The 22423-nt window shown below is 49.4% G+C and overlaps 2 protein-coding genes across 2 annotated transcripts in view; one reads left to right on the plus strand and one right to left on the minus strand.

The window, feature by feature from the left end:
- The window catches only part of LOC8040067 (lysosomal alpha-mannosidase), a 44262-nt gene extending 38011 nt beyond the window's left edge, over nucleotides 1-6251 (plus strand). The window contains exons 20-24 of the mRNA XM_029985099.4: nucleotides 1060-1147; nucleotides 1882-1968; nucleotides 3975-4184; nucleotides 4951-5097; nucleotides 5734-6251. Of these exons, the coding sequence (XP_029840959.3) occupies nucleotides 1060-1147; nucleotides 1882-1968; nucleotides 3975-4184; nucleotides 4951-5097; nucleotides 5734-5964 (763 nt within the window). The 3' untranslated portion in view covers nucleotides 5965-6251. The remainder of the gene's footprint in view (nucleotides 1-1059; nucleotides 1148-1881; nucleotides 1969-3974; nucleotides 4185-4950; nucleotides 5098-5733) is intronic.
- An 8966-nt stretch (nucleotides 6252-15217) lies between these two features.
- Nucleotides 15218-22423, minus strand: part of LOC8040070 (lysosomal alpha-mannosidase) — a 240643-nt gene continuing 233437 nt past the window's right edge. The window contains exons 20-24 of the mRNA XM_029985073.4: nucleotides 22228-22315; nucleotides 21939-22025; nucleotides 21388-21606; nucleotides 18571-18720; nucleotides 15218-15537 (exon numbers count right to left, since the gene is read on the minus strand). Of these exons, the coding sequence (XP_029840933.2) occupies nucleotides 15226-15537; nucleotides 18571-18720; nucleotides 21388-21606; nucleotides 21939-22025; nucleotides 22228-22315 (856 nt within the window). The 3' untranslated portion in view covers nucleotides 15218-15225. The remainder of the gene's footprint in view (nucleotides 15538-18570; nucleotides 18721-21387; nucleotides 21607-21938; nucleotides 22026-22227; nucleotides 22316-22423) is intronic.

The following is a 22423-nucleotide window of genomic DNA, read 5'->3' on the forward strand; positions in this document are numbered from 1 at the left end:
ACATCGTTAAGAACTCAGGGATTTCTGAGAAGACATTTATACCTTGCTCAACAGGACGTGAAACTTACTGGATATAAAACCCTCGTTAGATCGAAACTTGAATTGGCTATACTCTGTTTTACCTTGTGTTGTACCGCAGGAAAGGCTGCAAGAGCGAGCTCCTTGCTCTAGGGCACGTCTCGGCGGTACAAGCTCTCGTGCTCCAGGGGCAGCTGCCAACGCTACGAGCTCGCGCTTCTAGCCTTCGCTGCGGTACAACATAAGGTGAAACGGAGTATAGCACCATACACCTCAAGGCTAGATGCACTTCAAGGCTAGATGCCTTGAGGTTTACCCACTGTTTTTTTCCCCAATCTGCCATTAAGAGCTTGGCGTTCTGACATCATCACAACCCTTGTCCAAGAAGCAGATGAACTGGCGCTCCGCATATACTTATGGCTCAACCACGACTCAACCTAATAGACCTTTTTATCATCCTTAAGCCGGGGTCACACTGTATATACATCATGAAAAAGACAGTCTGCATACGGATTCGAACGCGAGTCACCGCGAGATCCGTGCTTCGAATGCCGCATGGCAATGAGTACAAGGAGAAACTTGGCACGCGGCATTCGAATTACGGATATTGCGGTGACTTTTGTTTGCAGACTGTATTTTTGTATGGTGTATGAGTAGTGTGATCCCGGCTTTAGCCTCCGGAAGTATAGATACGAGATACATACGTAGAAGACAAAATGTATCATAATAATTGTAAATAATTAAACAAAGACACAGGCCGGTTGTATTTATATCCTTTGTGGTTCCCTCGTCTATAAGGGTTTCCGATTGCTCACTAGCTGACCTGCGCGCTAACTCTTATTTATATAAGGGCAAGGACAGCATAGTTCTTTTTATCCGCTTTTCAACGTACCGACTGGCCCAAGTCCATGCATTATTGTCACATGTTGCTCTTTGGGTCTCATTTTGATTAAGCCTGTGCCTATGGAAAGAGTGTACTGATTCAAGTTGAGTTTCCCCACAGAGCATCCAACTGACTGTTCAATGGGGTGTCTGACGCAGGCGGCCCGCCTTGCCAAAAATGGGTTCGGAGAACTGGAAACCGACTTCGTCTAGCTTCTTTCCCGTCGTGTCGTGGATCTACATCAAGGTGAGTACGCGGTCAACCCTTTCACCTGGCTTGCATTTCTCTTGTCGCACGATAAGGGCGTACGAAGTCCCTTAAAAGCGTGAGCCGTCTTTCACGCAGCAAAACCCGCGCACAACAAAGCACATTTTGGTATAGAAGCATGACCTCTTTCTGCTCATTTCGATCCTATGCGGAGCACGAGTTCGTCGTCTTCTTTTGCATTGTATAGCCTCCTCTCTACGAACGAAGCCTGGCAGTTCGACAACGGAGCCATAGAGTGCCCGGTCGCAGATTTGGGGCGCAAGGATCTGGTAGCACAGAGCATTTCTCGGGGAACATGGACGCGCACAACTTTTGTAGCGGCGAGGACCCGAAACATGGTTTAGAAACCCGGCGAGAAAAGAAGCGATAGCGCGAGGAACGCGAAGAGCACGAGCGGACATTCCATCGCCCGGGAGAAGTGTGTTTCGGCGCCTCGCCGCAGCGGGGCGCCTGTCACCTGGCTCTTCACTCATCCGTTTTCTGCCGTTCTACCTTTTCCATTTCGGTGGCCGCTTCTAGTGGTGATCTGCCAGCCTTTGTCAACGTATATAGGAGGCTATGGCCAAAGACGTCTTTTAGTACACTTGCTCGCCGTAAACTTATACGCCGCCACTCTCAAAACCTGCATCGTCACGGCGCCGCAAAGGTTGTCGCTGTGTGAATGAAGCGCGCAGCGTGACTTCTATCTTTAGAGCGCACGCAATCTTCGATAGGACCGGCTGCGGAACTTGCAGTTCACGGTTCTACCCGACACGCCCGAAGGCGGAACCAGCCTGCACGACGGACAAGTCGAGCTCATGGTAAGAACATACGCCACGCCGTCACCGAGGCTCGTAACCGCGTCGGACCTTGAAGACATACCGGTCACTGTTACAGTGCTGTACAGAAAGGCGTTCCAATGAACGACGTTCTTGGAACGCGTTCCTTTTGGGAGGAACATTACCGTTCCATCTCCCATCGGTGGAAGTCGTTACGTTTTCAAAAGAACAAAAAGAAAAAAAAAAAGAAAAAAAAAAACGGCGTTTCTTTTTTTTTTTGTTGGTTTCTTTGCATTTTTACTTGAATTTAGTAGGCATTTAGGATTTTTATTAGCGTCTTTTGGGAACGACTAAATTTTCGCGGGCTCGATCTTTTTCGCGAAACCGGCCAAAGCTGAAAATTTCGAATTATTCGCGGGCTTTAATTTTCGTGAATCGGGGTGGTACGTTATGTATTTGCTACCACAGGGAAACATATTTGCGGGGAAAATATTTCCCGCGAATCGTAGGTGATTCGCGAAATTTGAGAAAAACTACGCCGTCGCGACAATTGAGTCGTTGACCGCGTGCCAACCTCCCACTTCAAGGAACGGGGGATAGTCGAGAACAAAGACCCGGAACAACTGTGATCGTGGCGACGCGACATGTCGTTCGATGCGCATCTTTTCACCCGCTCGCTTTATTGTATCTACGGATTATCCGGCACAATATTTCGTAAATATGCAAATGTAACGTTAACGTAACAACACGTTCCAATCGTGCATATGTAATACGTTCCAATCGTGCATATAAAACGCGTTCCTTTCGAACCTCTGGAACTTGTAACGGGAACTCCTTTCATGATTGACAAGGAACGAGTGACGTGCTTTTCTTCCTGTTTCGGTGGAACGCGTACAACACCGTGGTCGCAGCAGTGTTGGCCGTGAAAATTGACATCCACGCGCTCTGTACTTCTGGGCGAAACCAGTTTTACCCGGACATGTGTATCACTCAATAGAAGTAACCTTGTATTGTTGTTATCTTCTCACAAGAACCATACACTTTTTCACGTGTCGGCAGTTTTCTTCTAAAACATATCCCCCTCCCCCCCCCCCAAAAAAAAAAAAAAAAATTGCTTTTTTTTTTTTTATTGCAAAAATAAACTAGGCCTCGCCAAACACTCATTCTCCGCCCAAAGATAGCGCTAGAGGTCACAACCAGATGCCATAAGTTTCAGCGCGAACCGATAATTTATTTAAAAATCATAAGTGATTTTTTTTTTTTTTAATTTCAGGGGGAAAATGGGGCTTATTTTTGCCTGTAGTTGGTTTCTGGCGCCATAGAGCTCCACGTGTTTTTGAGAACTCCGTCGGCCAGCATTTTCTCATAGAAATTTCCGGAAAATCACTTATAACTTTTGAATAAAATATTGGTTCATGCTGAAACTTTGGCATCTGCAGATGCCAAAGTTTCATCATGGTTCGGACCTCTAGCGCTACCTTTGGACCAAAAAATGATCATTCGGCGATGCGTAGTTTATTTTTGCGGTGAAAAAAACAAACAAACATGTAAATTTCGGGCACTCTCTGTACTTATTCCCTGGCCTCCAGTAGAACCTACCACTCTACGTGCGATGGCTCGACGACGCCTCCTAGATGACAAGAGCGTACAGGATTTTCTAAGCCACAGTATCACTGTTCGTGCATCGTACAAGAGACACGGTGTTCAGACAAGGTGACATAATTATCCGCGGGCCTCAAGCAAGGTCGAAGAATGTTTGCTTCGAACATGTCTGCAGACAGTGTTTGTATGACCAACGTGACCGTCGTACAAGGAACGCTCCAGACAGTGTCTGGAAAGTGGCTTTTCATGAAGAGTGTGAGCGTGGCTTTACGTCGCCAGGGGGGGGGGGGGGGGGGGGGGGCAGGCAGGTGGAACACGAGTGCAGTGTTCGGCCCATGTTTGACATTCGAGGCGAGGGTGCACTCTCTCCGCCTTGTTAGCTAGTTCCTTCAGCCTCGGTAGCGTTTGCCGTTACGTGACATTCTGGGCCACGACGCGGGCTGCAGGTACACCGTCGCCTGGTGGAGGACGACGGCTGCGGCCTGCGTGAGCCCCTGAACGACACGTCGACAGTCATCGGGCGACACCTGGTGCACCTCGGGCTGCCCGCGTGGACGAGCGTGCGCAACGGCGCCCTGCGGCTCGTCTACGCTCCCGTGCTCGCCTACGCCAAGGCCAAGGACCAGGCGCTCGGAGCCACGCTCGCGGTGGGGTCGGTGCGTGCCACTACAGATACCCTCTTTGCGTCTGCTGCGAAACAAGCGCCATTTCTCCTGGAGAGACAGGAAAGGCTTCCGCTTGCTTTTACACCCGCAGAGGTCCCGCGTAGTTTTCCTTCATTCAGTCGAGTTCATCGAGCAACATATTGGCGGTCGTCATTTTTTGGGCACGAAGCGTGTGATTGGAACGAGTCTTGACCTACTTTTTTTCGATAAGAACTGAGCAGAGTTCAGGCTGAACGCTGATGTCACCCTCGTGTCCAATACGAGCTCGGGGGTGCCCAAACAATGGCGGACGCGGATATTGGCGCAGCAGCAGATGCTAGATGGCGCTGTCTCACTTGTCTCAGTCGTAATCTCCGCAGCTTCTGCCGCTGAGACCGCGAGCATATGAAGCGCGATACTAATCCCTTTTTTCTGAAATGCAAAATCATTTGATTCGTTGAAATGAAGAAAGAAATACCTGCAGTCTAAATTCCGAGTGCACGGTGCAGCATACACACATATGCTCCTAAGAGTGTGCCACTCTCAGAAGTGCAAGCAGGCATGCCACATCGTGATTCACCCGGAGCACCAACCGCTCATCTTCCCGCCATCATGCAGCCTATCCAGTGAGGAAGACGAGGCAAGCGGTATCATACCGCTAGCTTTGAAAACGTCTGCTGCAGCCACTCTGAATCACTTTCAGATTCTCCAGTTGCGGACTGATGATACTGACGCGAGAGAGCTTTGGGAACTGACTGCTCCTCGTACGGGCTTTCAGTTTTCGGGACTGTACCGCGAGTTGCCTCGGAGTGTCCACCTGATGACTCTAGAAGCACTGTCCAGCACTAGGGCACTGGTGCGCCTCGAGCACCTCTACTCCGGAGTGGACAGCAGAGAGGAGAACGACGTCCGAGTCTCCGTCACGGTGAGTCCGGGACCTTCCGCCCTCATTCCTTCAAGTCTTGTCCGTAACCGGGACGGGCGGAGGGGGGGCAATGACTTTCCCGCTTATATGCGATAATGAGGCTGGATCGCTCTGAGAGGCTCATGCATTCGTACTCCACCGCAGTGTATTGGAAACACCAAGCGGATGAAGGATACTGTGTCCCCGCGGTCGCACTGCTCAGGTATCATTAATATTAGTCTGAGACATTGTCTGAGACTTGACTCGTATGACGGTCACATTGGTGATACAAAAACTGTCTGCAGACATTTTAGAAACAAATATGCTTGGAACGTGCTTGAGGCCGCAGGTACATCTCCGCAGATTGTTCCTTGTCTTTTGTATGTTACGCAGTTTCAGCGGCAAAGACTAGAGGCACCCAACCGTTGCGCTACTGACACCGCATTGTCACCTCAGGAAGATACTGTTAGCTTTTCTCACTGTTTGAAACGATTAAGGTGGTTAATACTCCGGGCGTGTGGGTGTAGAATACACAACGGGTACTAGATGGCTTTCTCCTCAAAACAGTTCTTACAGAGAGCAGGGACAATGCAGCGTGTTTCCTTTCTGCTCAAAATAAACCTTTTCTCTTCTCGCTTTTTTGTCTGGACCCGGCAGAACCTGCTGAGCAACAACTTGCTCGAGGACGTGGCAGAAACCACGCTGTCTGCCCACATGCTTTTGGAAGAGGTGAGCCGCCTCCAGTGGCGGCAGGCCCAGACCGCCTTTGTCACGGGCCGAGACGACCTGGACAACCACTCCACCTTCCGCAACCAGGACAACTACGTGGTGGTTCTGAGGAGCGGACAGATGAGAACCTTCCTGGCCACCCTCGCGCCGAGAATATAAACCGGCAGTTGAAACGGAAATCATTATGCCCACTGCCGATTAAATTGCGGCCCGTGAGATGCATCGAGAGTTGGAAGTTTCCGAGGAGGCGTCTGGGAAGGGGGCCAACAAGTGCGGCTAAGGTGCTCGCTCCTAATCACCGCCACTGCCTGCAGGCAGGTCAAATGCTCATTGTTTGCCATGTTTTTGTTTGCGCTCGAAGGTCATCCATTGGATACATAAGAACATCTTTGTGAACACGCGACAATACGAAGATTGTTCAAATCGCCAAGACGCTGAAGTTGCGCCGTGAAAAGAAAGTCTGTTTTTCGCTCTAACCAACCGAAATCGAATAGAATATTCGCGAAACTTTTATCAAACTCTCCGTTTGTTCTTGGATGAGCGTGCCCACCACTAATCAAGATATCTTGAGGCCCGGTGGAGAGCTTACCTTATTGTCAGTGCGGCTCGTACTTCTATTGACTTGTTCGCACAGTCAGCGTGAGCTCCTCAGCTGATTGCGTAGTTGCGCTTATGAGGAATGTATCTAGTTTTTGTCGTACCGTCATTAGTGATTTCTTGAAATTATTTTTTTTTTAAAGCTAGGTATACCCTCGGTATAACGCAATGCAAAGTTCTTCGCGGGAATTATCGCGAACTTCTGAGATAAATGAAATAATTGCCCGCTTGTTTTTGGTTTACCTAATTTCTATGCGGTAAATGCACTCTATGAAAATGAGTACAAAGCAAAACGAGGTCACAGAGGGCATTACTCGATGCGGTGCAGGCACAATGTTCACTCTGGCATCGCACAGCTGATGCCTCCGAACTGGAAGCTCTCATGGAGGCCTCGTAGGGGCAGCCGATATTCCAGTAAAAGGCTTCTTGATGCCGGTTCAGACACGCGTCGGTTGCATCCGCAGCAACAAAACGACAACAGCGAAGAGACGCCAGTACTCGTTATTGATTCATGAAGCTGCTACTTTCATTACTTATCACGTTCTCATGTACCGAATGTCGTACAGCGTTAGGCTTGTTGCTCAGACCTGTCCTGCTGCCAGCTAAGCTTCACTCTCTTTGTGCTTCCTTTGGATACTCACGGAGTGATGCAATCCGTTTCTTCCAGTTATGAGACTCCCAGTAATACAACTACCAGTGAACAAACGTCTGCTTCAATCTCAAAAGAAATCAGCAGTATAAATTAAAAAGAAAAAAAAGAAAGAGAAAACTGGCGGAGCGTGTGCCAGAGATGGCTGTAATGACATTACTCTAATGGAATTACAGTAATTAAATTACTTTTTGGAGTAATGAGCGATGTAATGAATTACTTCTTTAGGCTAGTAATTTAGTATTGTAATGAATTACCTTTAGGAAGTAATTTTCAGAAAATTACTGATTACTTTTGTCCTAAATTAGAAAATTCGTGTGCAAGCTTTAAGAAAGAAGAGAAAAATTATTTTGCATGATGAAATGTGAAAGAGAATCAAAGGAAATAATCGGACGGCCACCTGAGCGCAAAGCCTTGTACCAAGAGCTGGATAGACGCAGAAAGGAGGGCTGGAAAGGCGAAGGAGAAAAGCTTGCGTGTAGACATCGCTGGAAGGCAACGGCTTACGAACTCCAGGGCACAGGCACAAGATTCACGGCGTCGCATCATCACGACGACACTACACTTCGTTCATTCCTAAGCTGGCAGTGCTGTGGGAGTTGCAAGCTAACCAGAAGTAATCAAACACCTTCTCTTAATCGAGTGTGCCGTCCCATTCTCTGCGTGTGGATATGAACGAGAGCGTGGTTACGGTGGCGAACGATAGACGTGTGACTGCTCCAACAAACACGTAGCTTCCACCGTTCATACCTAAGCTGACAGTGCGTTAGCTTAGGAATGAACGGCTCATAGGCTACAAGGCGACGGGTACATCACCAGTGAGTTAGACATTATTTAAAACCTGAGAGGACAGGACAAACAGATCCCCAGCCTTGTACTTTCGTCAAGCAAGGTCCAACCGTAAGCTTCGACTATTGTGAACAACAAACGAATGAATAGTTAATTCCGAATGCGTTGTCAAGGCCCCAGAACGTTTCGTGCGTCCTCGAGCAAAGGAGGTGCCGCTCGCGCTATGCCTCTCTGCCTTCCCTAGGGAAGTTTATTCGGGAATAAGCCTACAAGCAGATATCGCCGGCGACGCATCTGCTCAGCAATCATCCGGCCCTTTGTGTGACAGTGCGCAAAAACTTGGAGTCTTCGGGTGTTTCGGAAAAATGCTCCTTGAAACGAATGATCGAGAATAGGCCAACTATACTCGGCAACAACTTTTCTTGGCAATGCAGTCAAGAGTACAGGCACGCGTTCCCTCTCTCATTTTGAGCGCTGAATAAAGCTGTGCGCTGGCTCTCCTCCTCCCCACTGCATTGCCAAGAAAGGTTATCGCCGAGTATAGTGCTCTCGGGAGAATAGAATTAGATTGCGTCCGGAAGCGGAAGGAAAACGTTTCACGTGACGACTCCTTGTAAGAACGAGCTGCCATTGCCCGACCTCACAGACTGACACGGGCTATAACTTCTAAATCAGGAAGACGGAAACATATCACCCTTTTAGTAAGAACCTTCACCGTTGAATGAACAGCAAAACCGGTGAGTCAACTGTCTTTCTGAGTCACATCTAAAGGAGCTCTTCATCATGTTTAATACTTACGTCGTGTGCACCAGCAAACTCACTGTTCAGTATGGTTCACTTCGAGGCGCATAAGGCTGCTGCGGTGTGAACAGGAAGATCCGAGTTTTGGTACATATAGACCAACTCAGCTCTTTCACGTGACGTCACTGCGGTGGCGCTGCTGTCAACACTGCGCATGCGCAGCGCCTCGCTTCTCCCGGATCTAGTTCCTGCACACGCGCTGTGGGGGCAAACGAGGGCTTGTTCTTTAAACACTGTGTTGGTGTATACGGTAAATAAAATGAACATGAATTACTGCCTCAAGGTATTCAAAGGCTATATCAAAGTAATTTCAAAGTAAGTTTCTTACTTTTGTAAAATAATTGAATGCAATGTCATTACCTTTATTATGTGGTAATTTGTAATGTAATTTAATTACATTTTTGCAGGTTTAAGGAAAGCAATTAGTAATGTAATTGAATTACTTCTTGCAAGTAGTTTTGCCATTTCTGGCTCTCGAAGCGCATTACTGCAATACATTTAGCTTGGGTACCCAGCCGCATCCCTGAAAATGAGACCGCCAACGTTGACGATGTTCCTTCCACTGACTGATTAGTCCGCGTTTCCGACAGTATCTCTTTCTTGGACGGGGTCGACATTCTCTATACTACGCCTGATTATAATCACCTAAATATTTCTGGAAAACTTACTCTAAGTCCCGACAGCGGGAGGTAGCGCTGACACGCAAGCGATGTGAGATACTGAATCTCAACTTCTGCTCTCACTGTGCCCTTAGTGCAAAATTTGACTTGCCGCAGATTTATGCGCTAGCGCCACCGTTGTATGATGGAACCATTCTCAGTGGAAAACATTCCTCACCATGCAAAACCTATTTAATTTAGAGCGAGTTCTCTCGACTCCGCACATAACGCTCTATGCCGAATCATCCACGATTGCGTTATCACCCTTACCATTAGGTTGTTAGGGCCTTTGAGTCTCAAGTCACAATTTTTACTCAAATATTCCAGTTCATGAGCGATTTTCGTCTTTTTAATATCATACTATTCCTTGACAAATTCCCATTTTGGGGATGTACAACACAAGGACAAGCACAACAACAACAATGACTGTAGCGAAAAGCAAGGCCTCGCTCTCGCGGCAAGCACCCAAAGAGGAGACCAGGCGAGTAACAAACATTAATTTATTTGTAGATTTTCTCGGCGTATGTGCTCTTACCTTTAACATTCAACAGCATTTCGAACAGCAAATTCGCGGCAAAGGAAGCGCGTTGACATCAGCAAGTGTCACAATCGAGAAGAGAGGCAATTAGGATGCAACCGTCTCCGAGTGCGTTCGATTATTTGGCACTGTGCAGGGGACTGGAAAGCCCACGGCTGTAGACGGCCAAAAATGCCGTATCGAAGCCACTGTCCCGGCGTATCAAAGCTGCCGAGGGTGGTCCCGTGGTGTCGACATCGTGGCTCCCAGTGTTAAATAACCGAAGGCTCTCTTCGACGCACTGTCCATTTGCAGACACTGCCGACTGTCTGTTGCCTATTTTAATGTGCGAATGTGAGCCTCCTAGACTGAAACAAGTAATTCGAATTACAAACATTCTTCGGAGACATGGCGGGAAGTACGTGCACACTTCTGGTGTAGAGAGAGGTGTGTTGTCTTTACTGGGGACCGTCAGCCTCATGTTTTTAGGCTGTTAGTAGCTACAAAACTCCCCATTAAAAAAACAACAAAATCGTCTCTCTAAGAGCAGGACACCTCTCGGGAAGCATTCGAACGACGCGAGCCACAATGGACCTTTTTCAAGAAGGGTTCTGCACATGCGCAAGCCTTCCTCTCGCAGCGGCGAAAGCTCTTCTTTGGTTGGCGTCCGGAAGAATGGTTGCACTACCTTTCCTACCTCTTCCGCGACTCGGATCAGCCGCAGAGAAGGCAGGAGGGTATCGCAGCTCCCATTCCATCCACCATCCGTAGTTTGAGCTTTAGCCACTTGGTGTCGTCTTTATGCGAAAAAGGTCTATTCGATCGGTTCATTGATTCGTGGCCCCATGTTGGCCACGCCGCACGATTACGCAACGCTCCATGAAGAACTCTACCACACTCGGTAGGTCTTGAAAGTATACTGCTTCGCGTTACCGTCGGAACACCAATCATCGGTTTTCTTTCGGTCAGGCTAGCCAATAAAAAGGGCAAAGGGTATCACGCGCTCCGTTGGCCATGTGGTCTGAATGGCACGAACGAGTCTACCCGATACCACCTAGAAGGCCTGCGCCTTTTCCCCCCAAACGTCATCAGTAGTGGGTCCACGCATTAGAAGGTGATGCCGCTCGTCCATCTCGTCTCATTGGCTGAACCAATCGAAAGAGCACTGATGAGTGGTGTTCCTCGAGTTTACGGGCCGAACACTGCATGGGCCTTCGTCGCAGACAGGATGCGTGGCGGCGACACCAGCTGCGGCGAGAACAAGCGCGCGGCCCCGCGTTCGAGCCACCACCAACATGGAGCGGGGACACGGCCTTCCCAATTGTGACGTCACTTGAAACCCACGTGTACTAAAACATGTACGCTCTCAGAAGTGCCCGAGTGTAAAATGCACCATTAATAAGCGCGTTTGGTGTCGTAGTTCGATGACCACGCGATCTGAGGGAAGACGGCGCGCGTCGTGACCACTGGGGGTGCGACCACGGTGATAAAACCTAGAAGACAAGGCCTAAACCTTTCTACCCCAAGACCAATCACGGTCGCCGGATTTGTCGCCGACGTTTTGACCAAGTGTCCAGATCAGGGTACCAGCTCGCGTCAGCATCACCGCCAGCGTGTCTTGCAGCGTCTCACGACGAGTGCGACGCTAGCACGTGGCGACGTCAAGACGGACGCGTCTGCCACTTCGCGGGGCAACTCTCGTCGAGCCTCGGCGTGTTTGCCACTTGGGGCTGGTCAGGGAGCCACTAATGATGACGTCATGCGCAGGCCTTGTCTTTTAGGTAGACTTGAAACGCTTACCCGTTCTATTGCCTAAACTGATTACAGGACGACCAGTTATTGGTGCTTCTTGTGCAAATCGGCGCAGTACAGACGCAGTAGCTTCTAAGGTTGTACATCGGCAATTTACAAATAAATATCGGTAAAACATTGCAGCGAAAAAGAAGAGAAAAAAGAGAAACCTCACGTTCACCACAACTATGGCACTTTGATTTTCGGACAACAATAACAACAACAACAACAATGTGTTACATGATACTTTGCTCAATTATTCCGAGAGCGTCGCCGCGAACACAGTTGCAGCGAGAAGACTAGATGATTAGTAACCGGCCACACAAAAGGCCTGCCGCCCGCACGGGCGGCCGAGGGTCCCTCTCGGTGCGTCAACGGAACACGCGTTGTGCACCCTTTATTTGCTCAGAGCTCAACTTTGTATGTTCCTGAGACATCCAGTGACGCGCAGGCCGACGCTAAAGCCGGCCACAAACGAAACTTACGAAGAAGCACATTAACGCACGCCATATACAGATGCACTACAAAAAAGAAAAGAAAAGCGGTGTATATTTGTCTTTTACAGCGCCTTTCTCGGTGTACGCAATTGGGTGTACCCCGACAGTCATGCTTTCTGTCTCTAATTTTTAAGTTTCAGGCTTCAGCCGCCAGGGGGGGCGCCAGTTGCGCATTCACGCGATCGCCGTTAGACGGCGTTGCCTCCTCTGGAGTTGCGAATACCGAAAGAATAATTCTGTAGAACCCTCCAAACTAATAGGCGAAGATTGTAATAAAATTAAATTTATAAAAGCAGGATAGCACCAGGGTTAAATGCGTTAGCTCATGGGACGACGGTTCACGGCGGTATAGGCGTGTGGGACTGCATGCTTACTGCTGAGAGGGCGTTACGGTTGGTGCCCTGCTCGATCCGAGAATGGGTCCGTACATCTTGGGTTTGTGGCCGACATAATGTATAAACGGCACCTATGTACATACTATGCACTTAAATGTACGCAGGGCCTGGTCGCACATTTGACGTCCTGTGCACAATAAGACACAGCTGCGAAATTGGGGAGTTGGGTCATTGGAGGAACAAACTAACAGGGCAGAAACACCAGCGAGACAAACGGTAGGAATTTAGGGACTATCACCGGGAACCGTGTTGCAGACGACTGACGCGACACGGTCGGTCAAGCACCATCGTGACTTTTCCAATTACTGCTTATCAGGAAGTGAGGCATTCACGAGTTTAGTGAGAGCCGATTTAAGAGAAGAAGCAACTCAAACCATAGGGAGCATTCGCAACTTAATGGCGGACGCCGTCTGCGCAGATTGGTAGCAAGCGCGCATGCGCTACTTCGTCGAGTGGCGGGGAGAAAGGCAGACGGAAAAATGCAACTCCTCGCCGTTCGTACTGTATAACGAGGCCCATAAACCACGTGACCTTAATCGAGCAGTTGAAAACACTCTAAAATCTAGGCTCTATGCACAAGTCCAGAGGAGGCGACGCCACGCAGCGGAAGAGATGCGAAGAGGAGAGGAGAGCTACCGTCTATCCATGTGTGCAGCGAAATCTGGCGCGGCCTGGCGGTCGAAATGTGAAACGGAGGAATGGAGATTAAATGTATAAAAATTCAAAAGCGCAAACACCAAGGAAAAGAAGAGGGGACAGGACAGATTAAATGTACCCCGTAAAAGTTGCGAATAAAGCCCGCCCGTAAAATGGTTCATTTATAACTGGAGACACGCAGGAAACACGCCCTGACGGGATCAGTCATGACTCATACCTAAAGTTAGTTTCGTTCATATGTAATAAATACGCGCGAGTGCGACTTTTGTTCGCGTTAGCTATATATTTTGACACCTAATAAGGTAAACCTAGAGTCTATCTTATTTCGGTAAAACCATAGGAATATAGCTGGAGGTTGTCTTATGTACACGGCGTTGACCGTCACGCGGTATATCACACACCGGTCAGTGTTTATATTAGTATAGCCTTTCTTTCGAAGCAATATGCTTCAATAAAACGAACACAAAACAAAAGGTGAACGCAATGCTACGTCGAAACGAGTGCAAACTAAAAGAGCTTTCCCAGAAAGTGCAGACCTACTTTTCTTTTTCCCACCGCAGTGTATATAGTTATTCCTGCGGTGAAACAATAGCAGGCGTGTTGAGCCGCGCCCAAGTCTGTGCGAACCAGCGCGACCGTCCCTGCGGGAATGGCGGGGTCACCAGCGCGCCAACAATCCACGCCCCAAAATGCCTGATTTCTTCGCAGGCTTTTCCGAACAAAATAGAGAACTACTTTAGTTTTGTGAGTTCCCAAACTAGGCGGCTTGGTGAGGCGCTGATTAGTTTCGGCGCACCTGCCTCTACGAAGCCTTCCTCCACGTTTGACTGATAAGAGCGTGGTGCGGCGAACACTGGTAAGTCGGCTCATACAATGCCCCGAGAAAAACCCCTTGCACTCGAAATCCTGTAGTATACAGACTCGAACGCGTTCGTGCTTAACCCCCGTGGCATAATGTGCTAAAATAACAACAACATATAAGCACTCGATTTCCTCGGTGCATCGGTTTCGTTAGCTTAAAAGTTTTAACAAGCGCCTAACTGACGAGTGCCGGACTTTCTGTGGCGTCGTATACTCGCTGTGGTCGTGTTGTGCTGTCGGCTTTGAATTGTTTCTCGCCTCACAAACGGGGCTGAGATTAGCGCGGTGAGTCGGTCTACATTAAAATAAAAGATCGCGACCATCACACTCGAGCGTAAACAACCAACTAGGTCGCGAAACAATATAAGCACGGTAGCGTCGAGTCACTGGCGACGTTTACGTAGTCGCAACAAAGGTCGTCTTTGTGCGCCCGGACCACGTAATAAACTCTGACACTACCCAGTTATACCCTAGCTACGCGGACACCCTTAAAAGCAGTTAAGTCACCCTTAACGTCAGTTACGCTAAACCAAAGTTGCCCCACTGTACTCTCGCACAGCTCTTCCAGAAGTGGTGAAGAGTGCGCGCGCACAACTTTGATGGGTGCAAGATACGCAAGCGCACGTGCGCCCATAGCTTTGACTTCATAGCTACATAATGTTGTCCAAGAGCATATTTTGCTATGGTTTAGTGTTACAACAGTTAACAAGTGACCGTGTAACTAGGTTATTAAACTAAGAGAAAATTGTCAACAGGAGTCGATCAAGTTCTTTGGAAACATGACAATAAATACGAGCGTTTCTAAAAGCGATCCACCTCTGCACGCAAAGGTGGCCAGTGCTCTAACACCGCGTGACTCAACAGCCCAAGCTTTAGTATAGGGAAGTCATTTGCTCTTTGCGGATCTTACGATCACGAAAATGCACGAGCCACGGGTGCACATCCCTCACAGTGAAAGAATGGCCACAGGCCGAACACAATTCGTAGAAACAAGATGGTGACGGCTTCCGCGGAAGCAGACGGCATTCGGGAATTGGAATGTTCGGAAGGACGGGGGCTGGCTCTCGATCCGCCGTGGAGGAAGCCCGACAGGTTTCTCGTGGACGCGGGCGTAAAACGCACACCTCGCGGACCACTAGCTACCAGGTAGCACGAAGTACAGGGAGTGTCAGTCGGTGCCACTGAATGAACCAAACCAGGGTCCCTTTCACACACGGCCCCTCCTGAACTGGGGCTCGAATCTGTACCTCGGCGCGACGGTCACCAAGAACGTCCGGATGTCCGCCGGACGGAGCGTGACGGTGAACAGTCTGCTGTCTATGTCGTCCGTCTCGGCGCTGCCGTCGTCACCGCCGCCGCCGGTGCCGTTCGTCGCGGCGCCGGACATGTCTACTTCGGGCACCGACGTCGACACGGAGTCCAGCGTGTCGAACCGGAGTCGCTTCGAGCCCCGGAGGAACTGGTTCGCCGACAGCACGGTCTCCTCCACGTTTGTCACCACGTACGCCTTGAACAGGTGCTGCGAGGGACGCGTCGTGGAAGGACGGGAGTGTTGAGCCGCACTAACACTGCTCGTACATTATTCGAAAACATTGCTGCATATGCGGTGACAGAATTATCTGAGGAGACGCCTCAATCATGTTCCAAGCAGGCTTGCCTCATACACGCTTGGAACGTGTCTCTAGACCGTCATACGAGGAAGAAACACGTCTCAGTGTGTGCAGACCATTTTTTTCATATATACAACAGGGCAAGAGGACAGGGATATGAAAGGGACAGGGCAACCGCTTGTCTTCTCCCTTTCATGTTCCTGTCTTCTTGCGGTATAGACCCTTTTCAAAAGTCAGAGTCTTCTTGTGGCAGTCCAAAAAGCTCCAATATTGCCGCTCTAACGGCGGTGATAGGAGATAGGAGATAGGAGATCAAGAAAAAAGAAAAAACCAACATCTTTTCCTTTTTCTGCTCTATGCTTTCGAAGACATAGGATTTTTCTGGTGTGGAGAAACAGTCTAGTTCCGCCATTAGAGCGTCGGGTTTGGCTCTGCAGAAGGTGGGTAGACTGACTTTCGGAAAGGGTCTATTAGGGACGGTTAACCAACTAGCCCAGCCACTGTAGCCCAGCAATGCGGAGCGCAAGTTCGTCTGCTCCTTGCACAGGGGTTGCGATGCGATGATGTCGGAACGCCGAGCTCTTATTGGCTGATTGAAAACAAAATAGTGGGCAGACCTCATGGCATCTAGCGTTGAGATCTACCCTCTATGTTTCATATCAAAGTCAATCGGAGCTCGGCGTAAGCCCACCGAAACTTCTGCGCAAGAAGCAGACGACTTGCTCTCCGAATTGATTTGGACTGTGTTCTGAGTGTGGCCGGGGCTTTAGGGAGTGTAGTATAGCGGGCTCTACGCTATGGTAAATACGCTGCACTGCATGAAATAAAGATCGGAGGCGAGGACGACGAGCCTACAGTTACCGTGAGTGCGTTCCACGTTGACTTGTGCTACGTCTGGACGCATTATAAAACTGGTATACTAGGAAGTATACGTCGACAGGCTGTTGACGAACGAGCAGTGCAAACGCAGTGGACATTCACGTTTGGTTGTACCATGGCGCTATCTCGGGCGGAATTCCTCGAACAGTGAGATGTACCGTGGCCGCATTAATTGAACCCGAGTGTAGCGTCGGTGTGCCCTGTCGAACCAAGACACAGCGCTTGTGTCCAATCGTGCCATGGCAGGCATTCCTCAAGTCTTTCATTTGTGGCCACCAGCCACGCTGATAGCAGCTGGTTGCTACTGTTCACCACCCTTGGCCCGTCCAATACCACCCAGAAGACGAGGCCCGCGTAGACCGTCATCGTTCCCCAGCCCACTTCGAGTGGCAAAGAAGCCGAAGCTCGACGAAAGACTGTGCAAAAAGGCAGATCCATCAGCCTTCTGCTAGCGTCGCAGTCGCCGTGAGACGCTGCAAAACGCGCTGGCGGTGACACTGACGCGAGCTAGCCGGCGTTGCATGGATCCATTAGGGATGACGTTTAGGGGGAAAGCCTCGTCTTCTAGGTGAGGCTTATCGCAGTTAAGTACGCTATAGACGCGCTTTCGTACGCAGCGATATTACTAACGTTACTGTTGTCTCCGAGTAGCTATATATGCTACCTAGTGTATAGTCAAGCAGTCTGAGGAGAAAGTAAGGTACTTATACTACGTAGGACCTGCCGATTGCCGGCAATGAACATCGGAAGTAATGGAATGATGTTGATCTCCCTTAGGTGTAGGTGTATTATTGTTTTGTTTCCTGACATGAAGTGGAGTAAAAAAAAAGAATACACGAAAGCTTGTTTTACATGCATTCTTATTTTACATGCACCAAAGAAGAGACTGGAAGAAAGAATGTTCTCTAAATGTAGTTCGCAACACGTGTCGGTTGACGCTACTTGTAAAAAACGGTGCAGAGTATCAAAGAAGTTTACCATTCATATTGGTCGGTACACTACGAAGGACCCTAGAGTTTCGTGAACGGATATTGCTCGGTGCTGTACACCGTCTTTTAACAATTGCGAGTAACGACAGCCAACAAACGGATGGGGAAGCATCCTGCGGGTGAAAAGAATATGGGATCTTCGAGCACATCATGCCGTACCATAGCCTCGCCGTCATTTTCTTTCCTGAAAACCTCCACCGCAACCAGTCGGCCCAGCGGAGAATGACGATACTTGTAAGAGGTAAGAAGTGTAATTGTGTTAGCCCCAAGTCCACAACACACTGTAGCCCCAACTCCACAACACACTGTAAGAGGCAAGAAGTGTAATTGTGCTAGTTAGCCCCAAAGGGCGTCTGGTGTCTTAGCTGTAGATGAGAAATTTAGCCAGTGCAGTAAAACCGATAGCCTTGGGACTTTAACGTGCACCACGCAGTAGTCACACACGACCGCACGCTGGTACGATGCTGATCCGAATCAAAACGGGCAGGGCTCGGGATTAAACCCAAGATCCCTGGGTTCCGCAGCGCGAGCTTCCGCTTCACGCGCTCCGAGTTGATGTGCACTAGCCCAATCGGCCACCGATCCCTTTTGTAAGAGGTAAGAATGACGCTTTCCCACCTAGAAGGATTAAGTATTCTGGTTCACAAGTGCACGTCAGAAACTACTCGAGGCTGGTTCAGTCATTTGCGTTTGAGTGAGACCGACTCCGCTACGACCGGCCATGACTGCTTGCGAAAAGATGGTTGTTACGGCAAGCGAGGTCCGCCAACGCGCCCTAGTGGAACGTCAGGCAGCCTTTAAGCCGCCGTCACACTGATGATACAGCATACGTTAGACAGTAAGCATACACTGTCTCAGGCGTGTTTCTTCCTTGTGGCACGGTCACACTGGTGATGCAAACGACTGTCTACAGACATTATCAAAGCATGTGCGAAGCAAATGGGCTTCCAACATGTTTGAGGCTGCAGATACTTCTGTCATCGTGTCTGCAGACCGTGTCTTTTGTATGATGCATGAGCAGCGTGACCGCTGCTTGAGGGTGAAGGACGAGTCCTGCCGGAACGGGGTGCTCACCTTGAGTGACACGGTAGCCGGTCTCCTGAGTTCCTCGTCTAGAACTCCCGGGTACAGGTGCTCCAGCCGTAGGATGAACTGGTCCTCGCGCACCGGCTCCAGGCTGAGCAGGTGCACGTTGGCCGGCAGCGGGCAGTCCAGGCCGCTCACCTGCACCGAGCCAAGAAGCGAATCTTTCATCCGCTGCATCCAGCACGGGTCTCGTCGTTAGCTTGAAATGGCCGGCGCAAAGGGACCAGGACGAGCGGCAGCTGTTTCGTGCGAGGCATTCGGGGGTTCGCATTCTTTTATAATTGGTTCTTGCCAATTCTACCCTAGTTACAGGGGCACCCTTAACCGCAGTTAAGTGTGACTAAGGTCAGACTTATGAGTTGTTAAGGGTGCACCTGTAAAGGTGTATCCACACGACGGACCGGGCCGCGGACCGATTGATCACGTGATGCGCGGCCCGCGGGCCGCCCGGCTGCAATGAGCATCCACACGGCGGACCAAAAGAGCAGACGACAGAATGAACGGGCCGGTATAACCCTCGACCTCACAGCTCCGTCAAACGCATGCAGCGAGCTGCTTTGAGGCTATTTGTAAGGAGCCAAGATGGAGGTTGAACGAAAGAGACGTTTGGCCGCGGTGGCCCTGGCGTTGACTATTGAGGACGAGGAGGACTTAAGTGAACCGAAAAGGGCATGCATCTATTGTCCCACAGAGCGGGGAATAGCTCCACGAGCGCGATGAAGTAAAAAAGTTGCATCGTCGCACCATGCCGCCATCGTCGCACAACAAAAGGTTCGTCTTCTTCGTCTTGAACAGTTGGCGCCAAAAGAAGACGACGTTGGATTTGGATTCCAATCCAAACAAAAGTCAGCTTGTTGCCAGACTTAGCACTTCAATTATACTAAAAACGCCGCGGTCCGCCGCCAAGGTCCGGGCGAGAAAAGCGCTTGACATTTCTCACAAGCGCGGGCCGCGGACCGCCGGCGGACCTCGAAAAGCGGTGACGTAAGATTACGTGATGCGCGGCCCGCGGACCAAAACAGCAATTTGGTCCGTCGTGTGGATACACCTTAACTGGGGTATAGTTGGGAATAACTCCTGCGCATACTTAAGCGTACTTGTGGATTATGATGACCATCGGACACCCTTAACCGCAGTTACGTCTGCAACCACATATAACTGTGATTAAGGGTGCCCGTATAATACCTATCGTTACACGAGCACAAGTTACGCTTAACAACAGCTAGCAAACTATAGTCTTGAACAAGATTCTGTGGTTATGCAGTCAAAGCTATGACCGCACGTGCACTTGCGCATCTTGAGCGTTCATCAAAGCTGTGCACGCGCACTCTTCACTTCTGGTATAGCTGTCCGAGAGTATGCGGAGCGCCAGTTCGTCTGCTTCTTGCAGCTGCTTACGATGATGTCAGAATGCCAAAATCTTATTGGTAGATTGAAAAAAAAAAAAAAATAGCGGGTACACCCCGAGGCATTTCGGATTGAGGTCTACCCACTATCCTTACAGTCAAAGTCAATCAGAACTTGGCGTCGTTCTGACGTCACCGCAACTCCTGCTGAAGAAGCAGACGACTCGTTCTCCGCGTAGTGTGGTAACTACGGTTGAGCGTCACTGCAGTTAAGGGTGACCTAACTTCGGTTGAGCGTGCCCGTGTAACTAGAGTATAACTAGGGTACATCAGGATATACAAAATATTGTATTCTTGCTCTGCTCGGCAGTTAAATTTCTTTAGTATTTATTTTAAGAAGGTGCTTCCATCTTGAAGGGACATTGAAGAAGCTGAGTATTCTGTAGCCACAGGTCGGGCTTCCGTTCGTGACGCATCGAGGAGACTCCTTTTCCGTCTCTTCCTCCAAACCCAAAATGCCAGTAATAAAAGAAGTCCGGGACGTTCCTCCAGAATCAAAATGCGGGACCGCGATGATTGGCCACGATAAAAGGTGTCAATGCGATGAGGCCTACGACGTATGTATTACGTACAGTCTGTGGCCAGTGTCAAAAAAGAGGGGCGTTGAATCCCCTCGCTCCTTCGGGATTACAGGAACGATGTGCGCAGGAGTTACGGAATTTAAATATGCTTATTGTTATAAGCGGAAGACAAGTGACAACTGTGTTCGGAGAAGGCATTTGTCCAGATTTCCTACGCCTTCGTGTTGAAAGTAACTTCTTGTGTCCATATGGCTATCATTTTTTTTTATACGGCCAGAAAGTGTGCCACAATGCGTCTTTGGCCCATCGGAGCGCATGGAGGGACTGCTCAATGGAAGGGCATCAGAGAGAACGCGCCAAAGCACGCGCAGCCATATCGGTTGAGGTCGCGGGGGAAACAGAAGCACATGAGTGGCTTTGGAGGGTAAACAAACGCACGAAGTGTGCAAAGGTGCGACGAAATAGATAAAAGTGGGCTTCTTAAAAACCTAATAAATTGCGGCATTTGAAGAGCGATCATTTAAATGTACACAAAAGACATTGAACAGTCGTTTCGGAAGGTGAAGAACCTATATTTTTTTATAAATTTCTCCGCTAAATTTGGCGAAGAAACTGACGTCAATTTACCCGCTAAATTTAACGTTGAAACTGAATTGGTGCACAGGTTGCGTGACGTCCGGTCACGTTACATCAATTTACCCGCTAAATTTAGCGTCTAGACTGAACTTGTGCATCGGTTACGTGAGGTTAGGTCACGTAACGTCAATTTCCCCGCTAAATATAGCGAAAAATGAACGGACGGATGAAGGGATAAAAATTTTGGGATTGGGGGTTCCGTTAAAAAGCACTCGACGAAGGACTCGGCGTCGGTGACTCACCGTCGAGATGGGGACCTCAGCGGGTTCGTCCTGAAAGGCGTAGAGCGGCGCGTAGACCAGGGAGTTCCCGACGGTACGCAGCTTGCGCTGGGACTCTGCGACCGAGCCCAGGAACACCAGGTGCTTTCCTTTGGCGATCAGGCCCTCGCTGTCCACGCCCATCTCGTTCAGGGGCTCCTCCACGCCGAACGAGTCGTCGTACTGCAGCCGCCGATGGAGCTGCCAACAAGGAGATCGCCACCCGCAACAAACCTCGAATTAGAGACTGTCGCGTTCAAACCACCTACCCTCGAGTCAGTGGCGTAGCCTGGCATTTTTTTTTTGCCTGTGGGAAATTTTCTTTTTTTCTTATTTAATTAATATTTGATTCAAGTAACGTACATGATCCGAACATTGGCGTTTTATCGCCACCTCTCGCGTCACATTCGCACGAAGTTTTAGGTTTCTGCGAAACGTACTCCAATTATGCGGGCCAGAAAACAGGGTTTCAGTTTCTCCGCGTGAAGTCTCTACTCTGCATAAGCGACCGGGCGTTTTGATGCTGCACCCACCATGAGTTCGATCTCGCCGTTGTGCAAGCTGGTTCCTCCCTGGGGTCTGTCTGGAAACACCGTCATCTGCAGGTTGTGAACGTCGCTCTGCAAGCAGAAAGGCCACCGGTGTGTTCAGCCGCACAGCTCAGAGTCGTACATCACGCAAAAGACACGCTCACTGCAGACATTACGACAACATGATCTGCAGACAGGTTTCAAGAATATTCGAAGAATGTTTGCTTCCTTCGAACTTATATACTATATATAAAAAAAGAAAGGCAAAGTAATAACTTATTTGTGAGCGCACCTTGAGGTAAATCCAAGAGACAACTGGATAGTAGTTGGATGACGTGGGCTCCGTGATGTTCTTTGTCCACGGTCTCTGAACGTTCCTCCTGCGACAGATGGTGCCATGCATTTGCGTCTTAACGAAGAAGCCCATAAGAGCTCGCAATTAGTCGAGCGTGTAGGCCCACCACAAATTAGAAACAAAAAGCACGAAC

This window comes from Ixodes scapularis, unplaced genomic scaffold (genome assembly GCF_016920785.2).
Source record: "Ixodes scapularis isolate PalLabHiFi unplaced genomic scaffold, ASM1692078v2 PGA_scaffold3__209_contigs__length_174095766, whole genome shotgun sequence".
Taxonomy (NCBI): Eukaryota; Metazoa; Arthropoda; class Arachnida; order Ixodida; family Ixodidae; genus Ixodes; species Ixodes scapularis.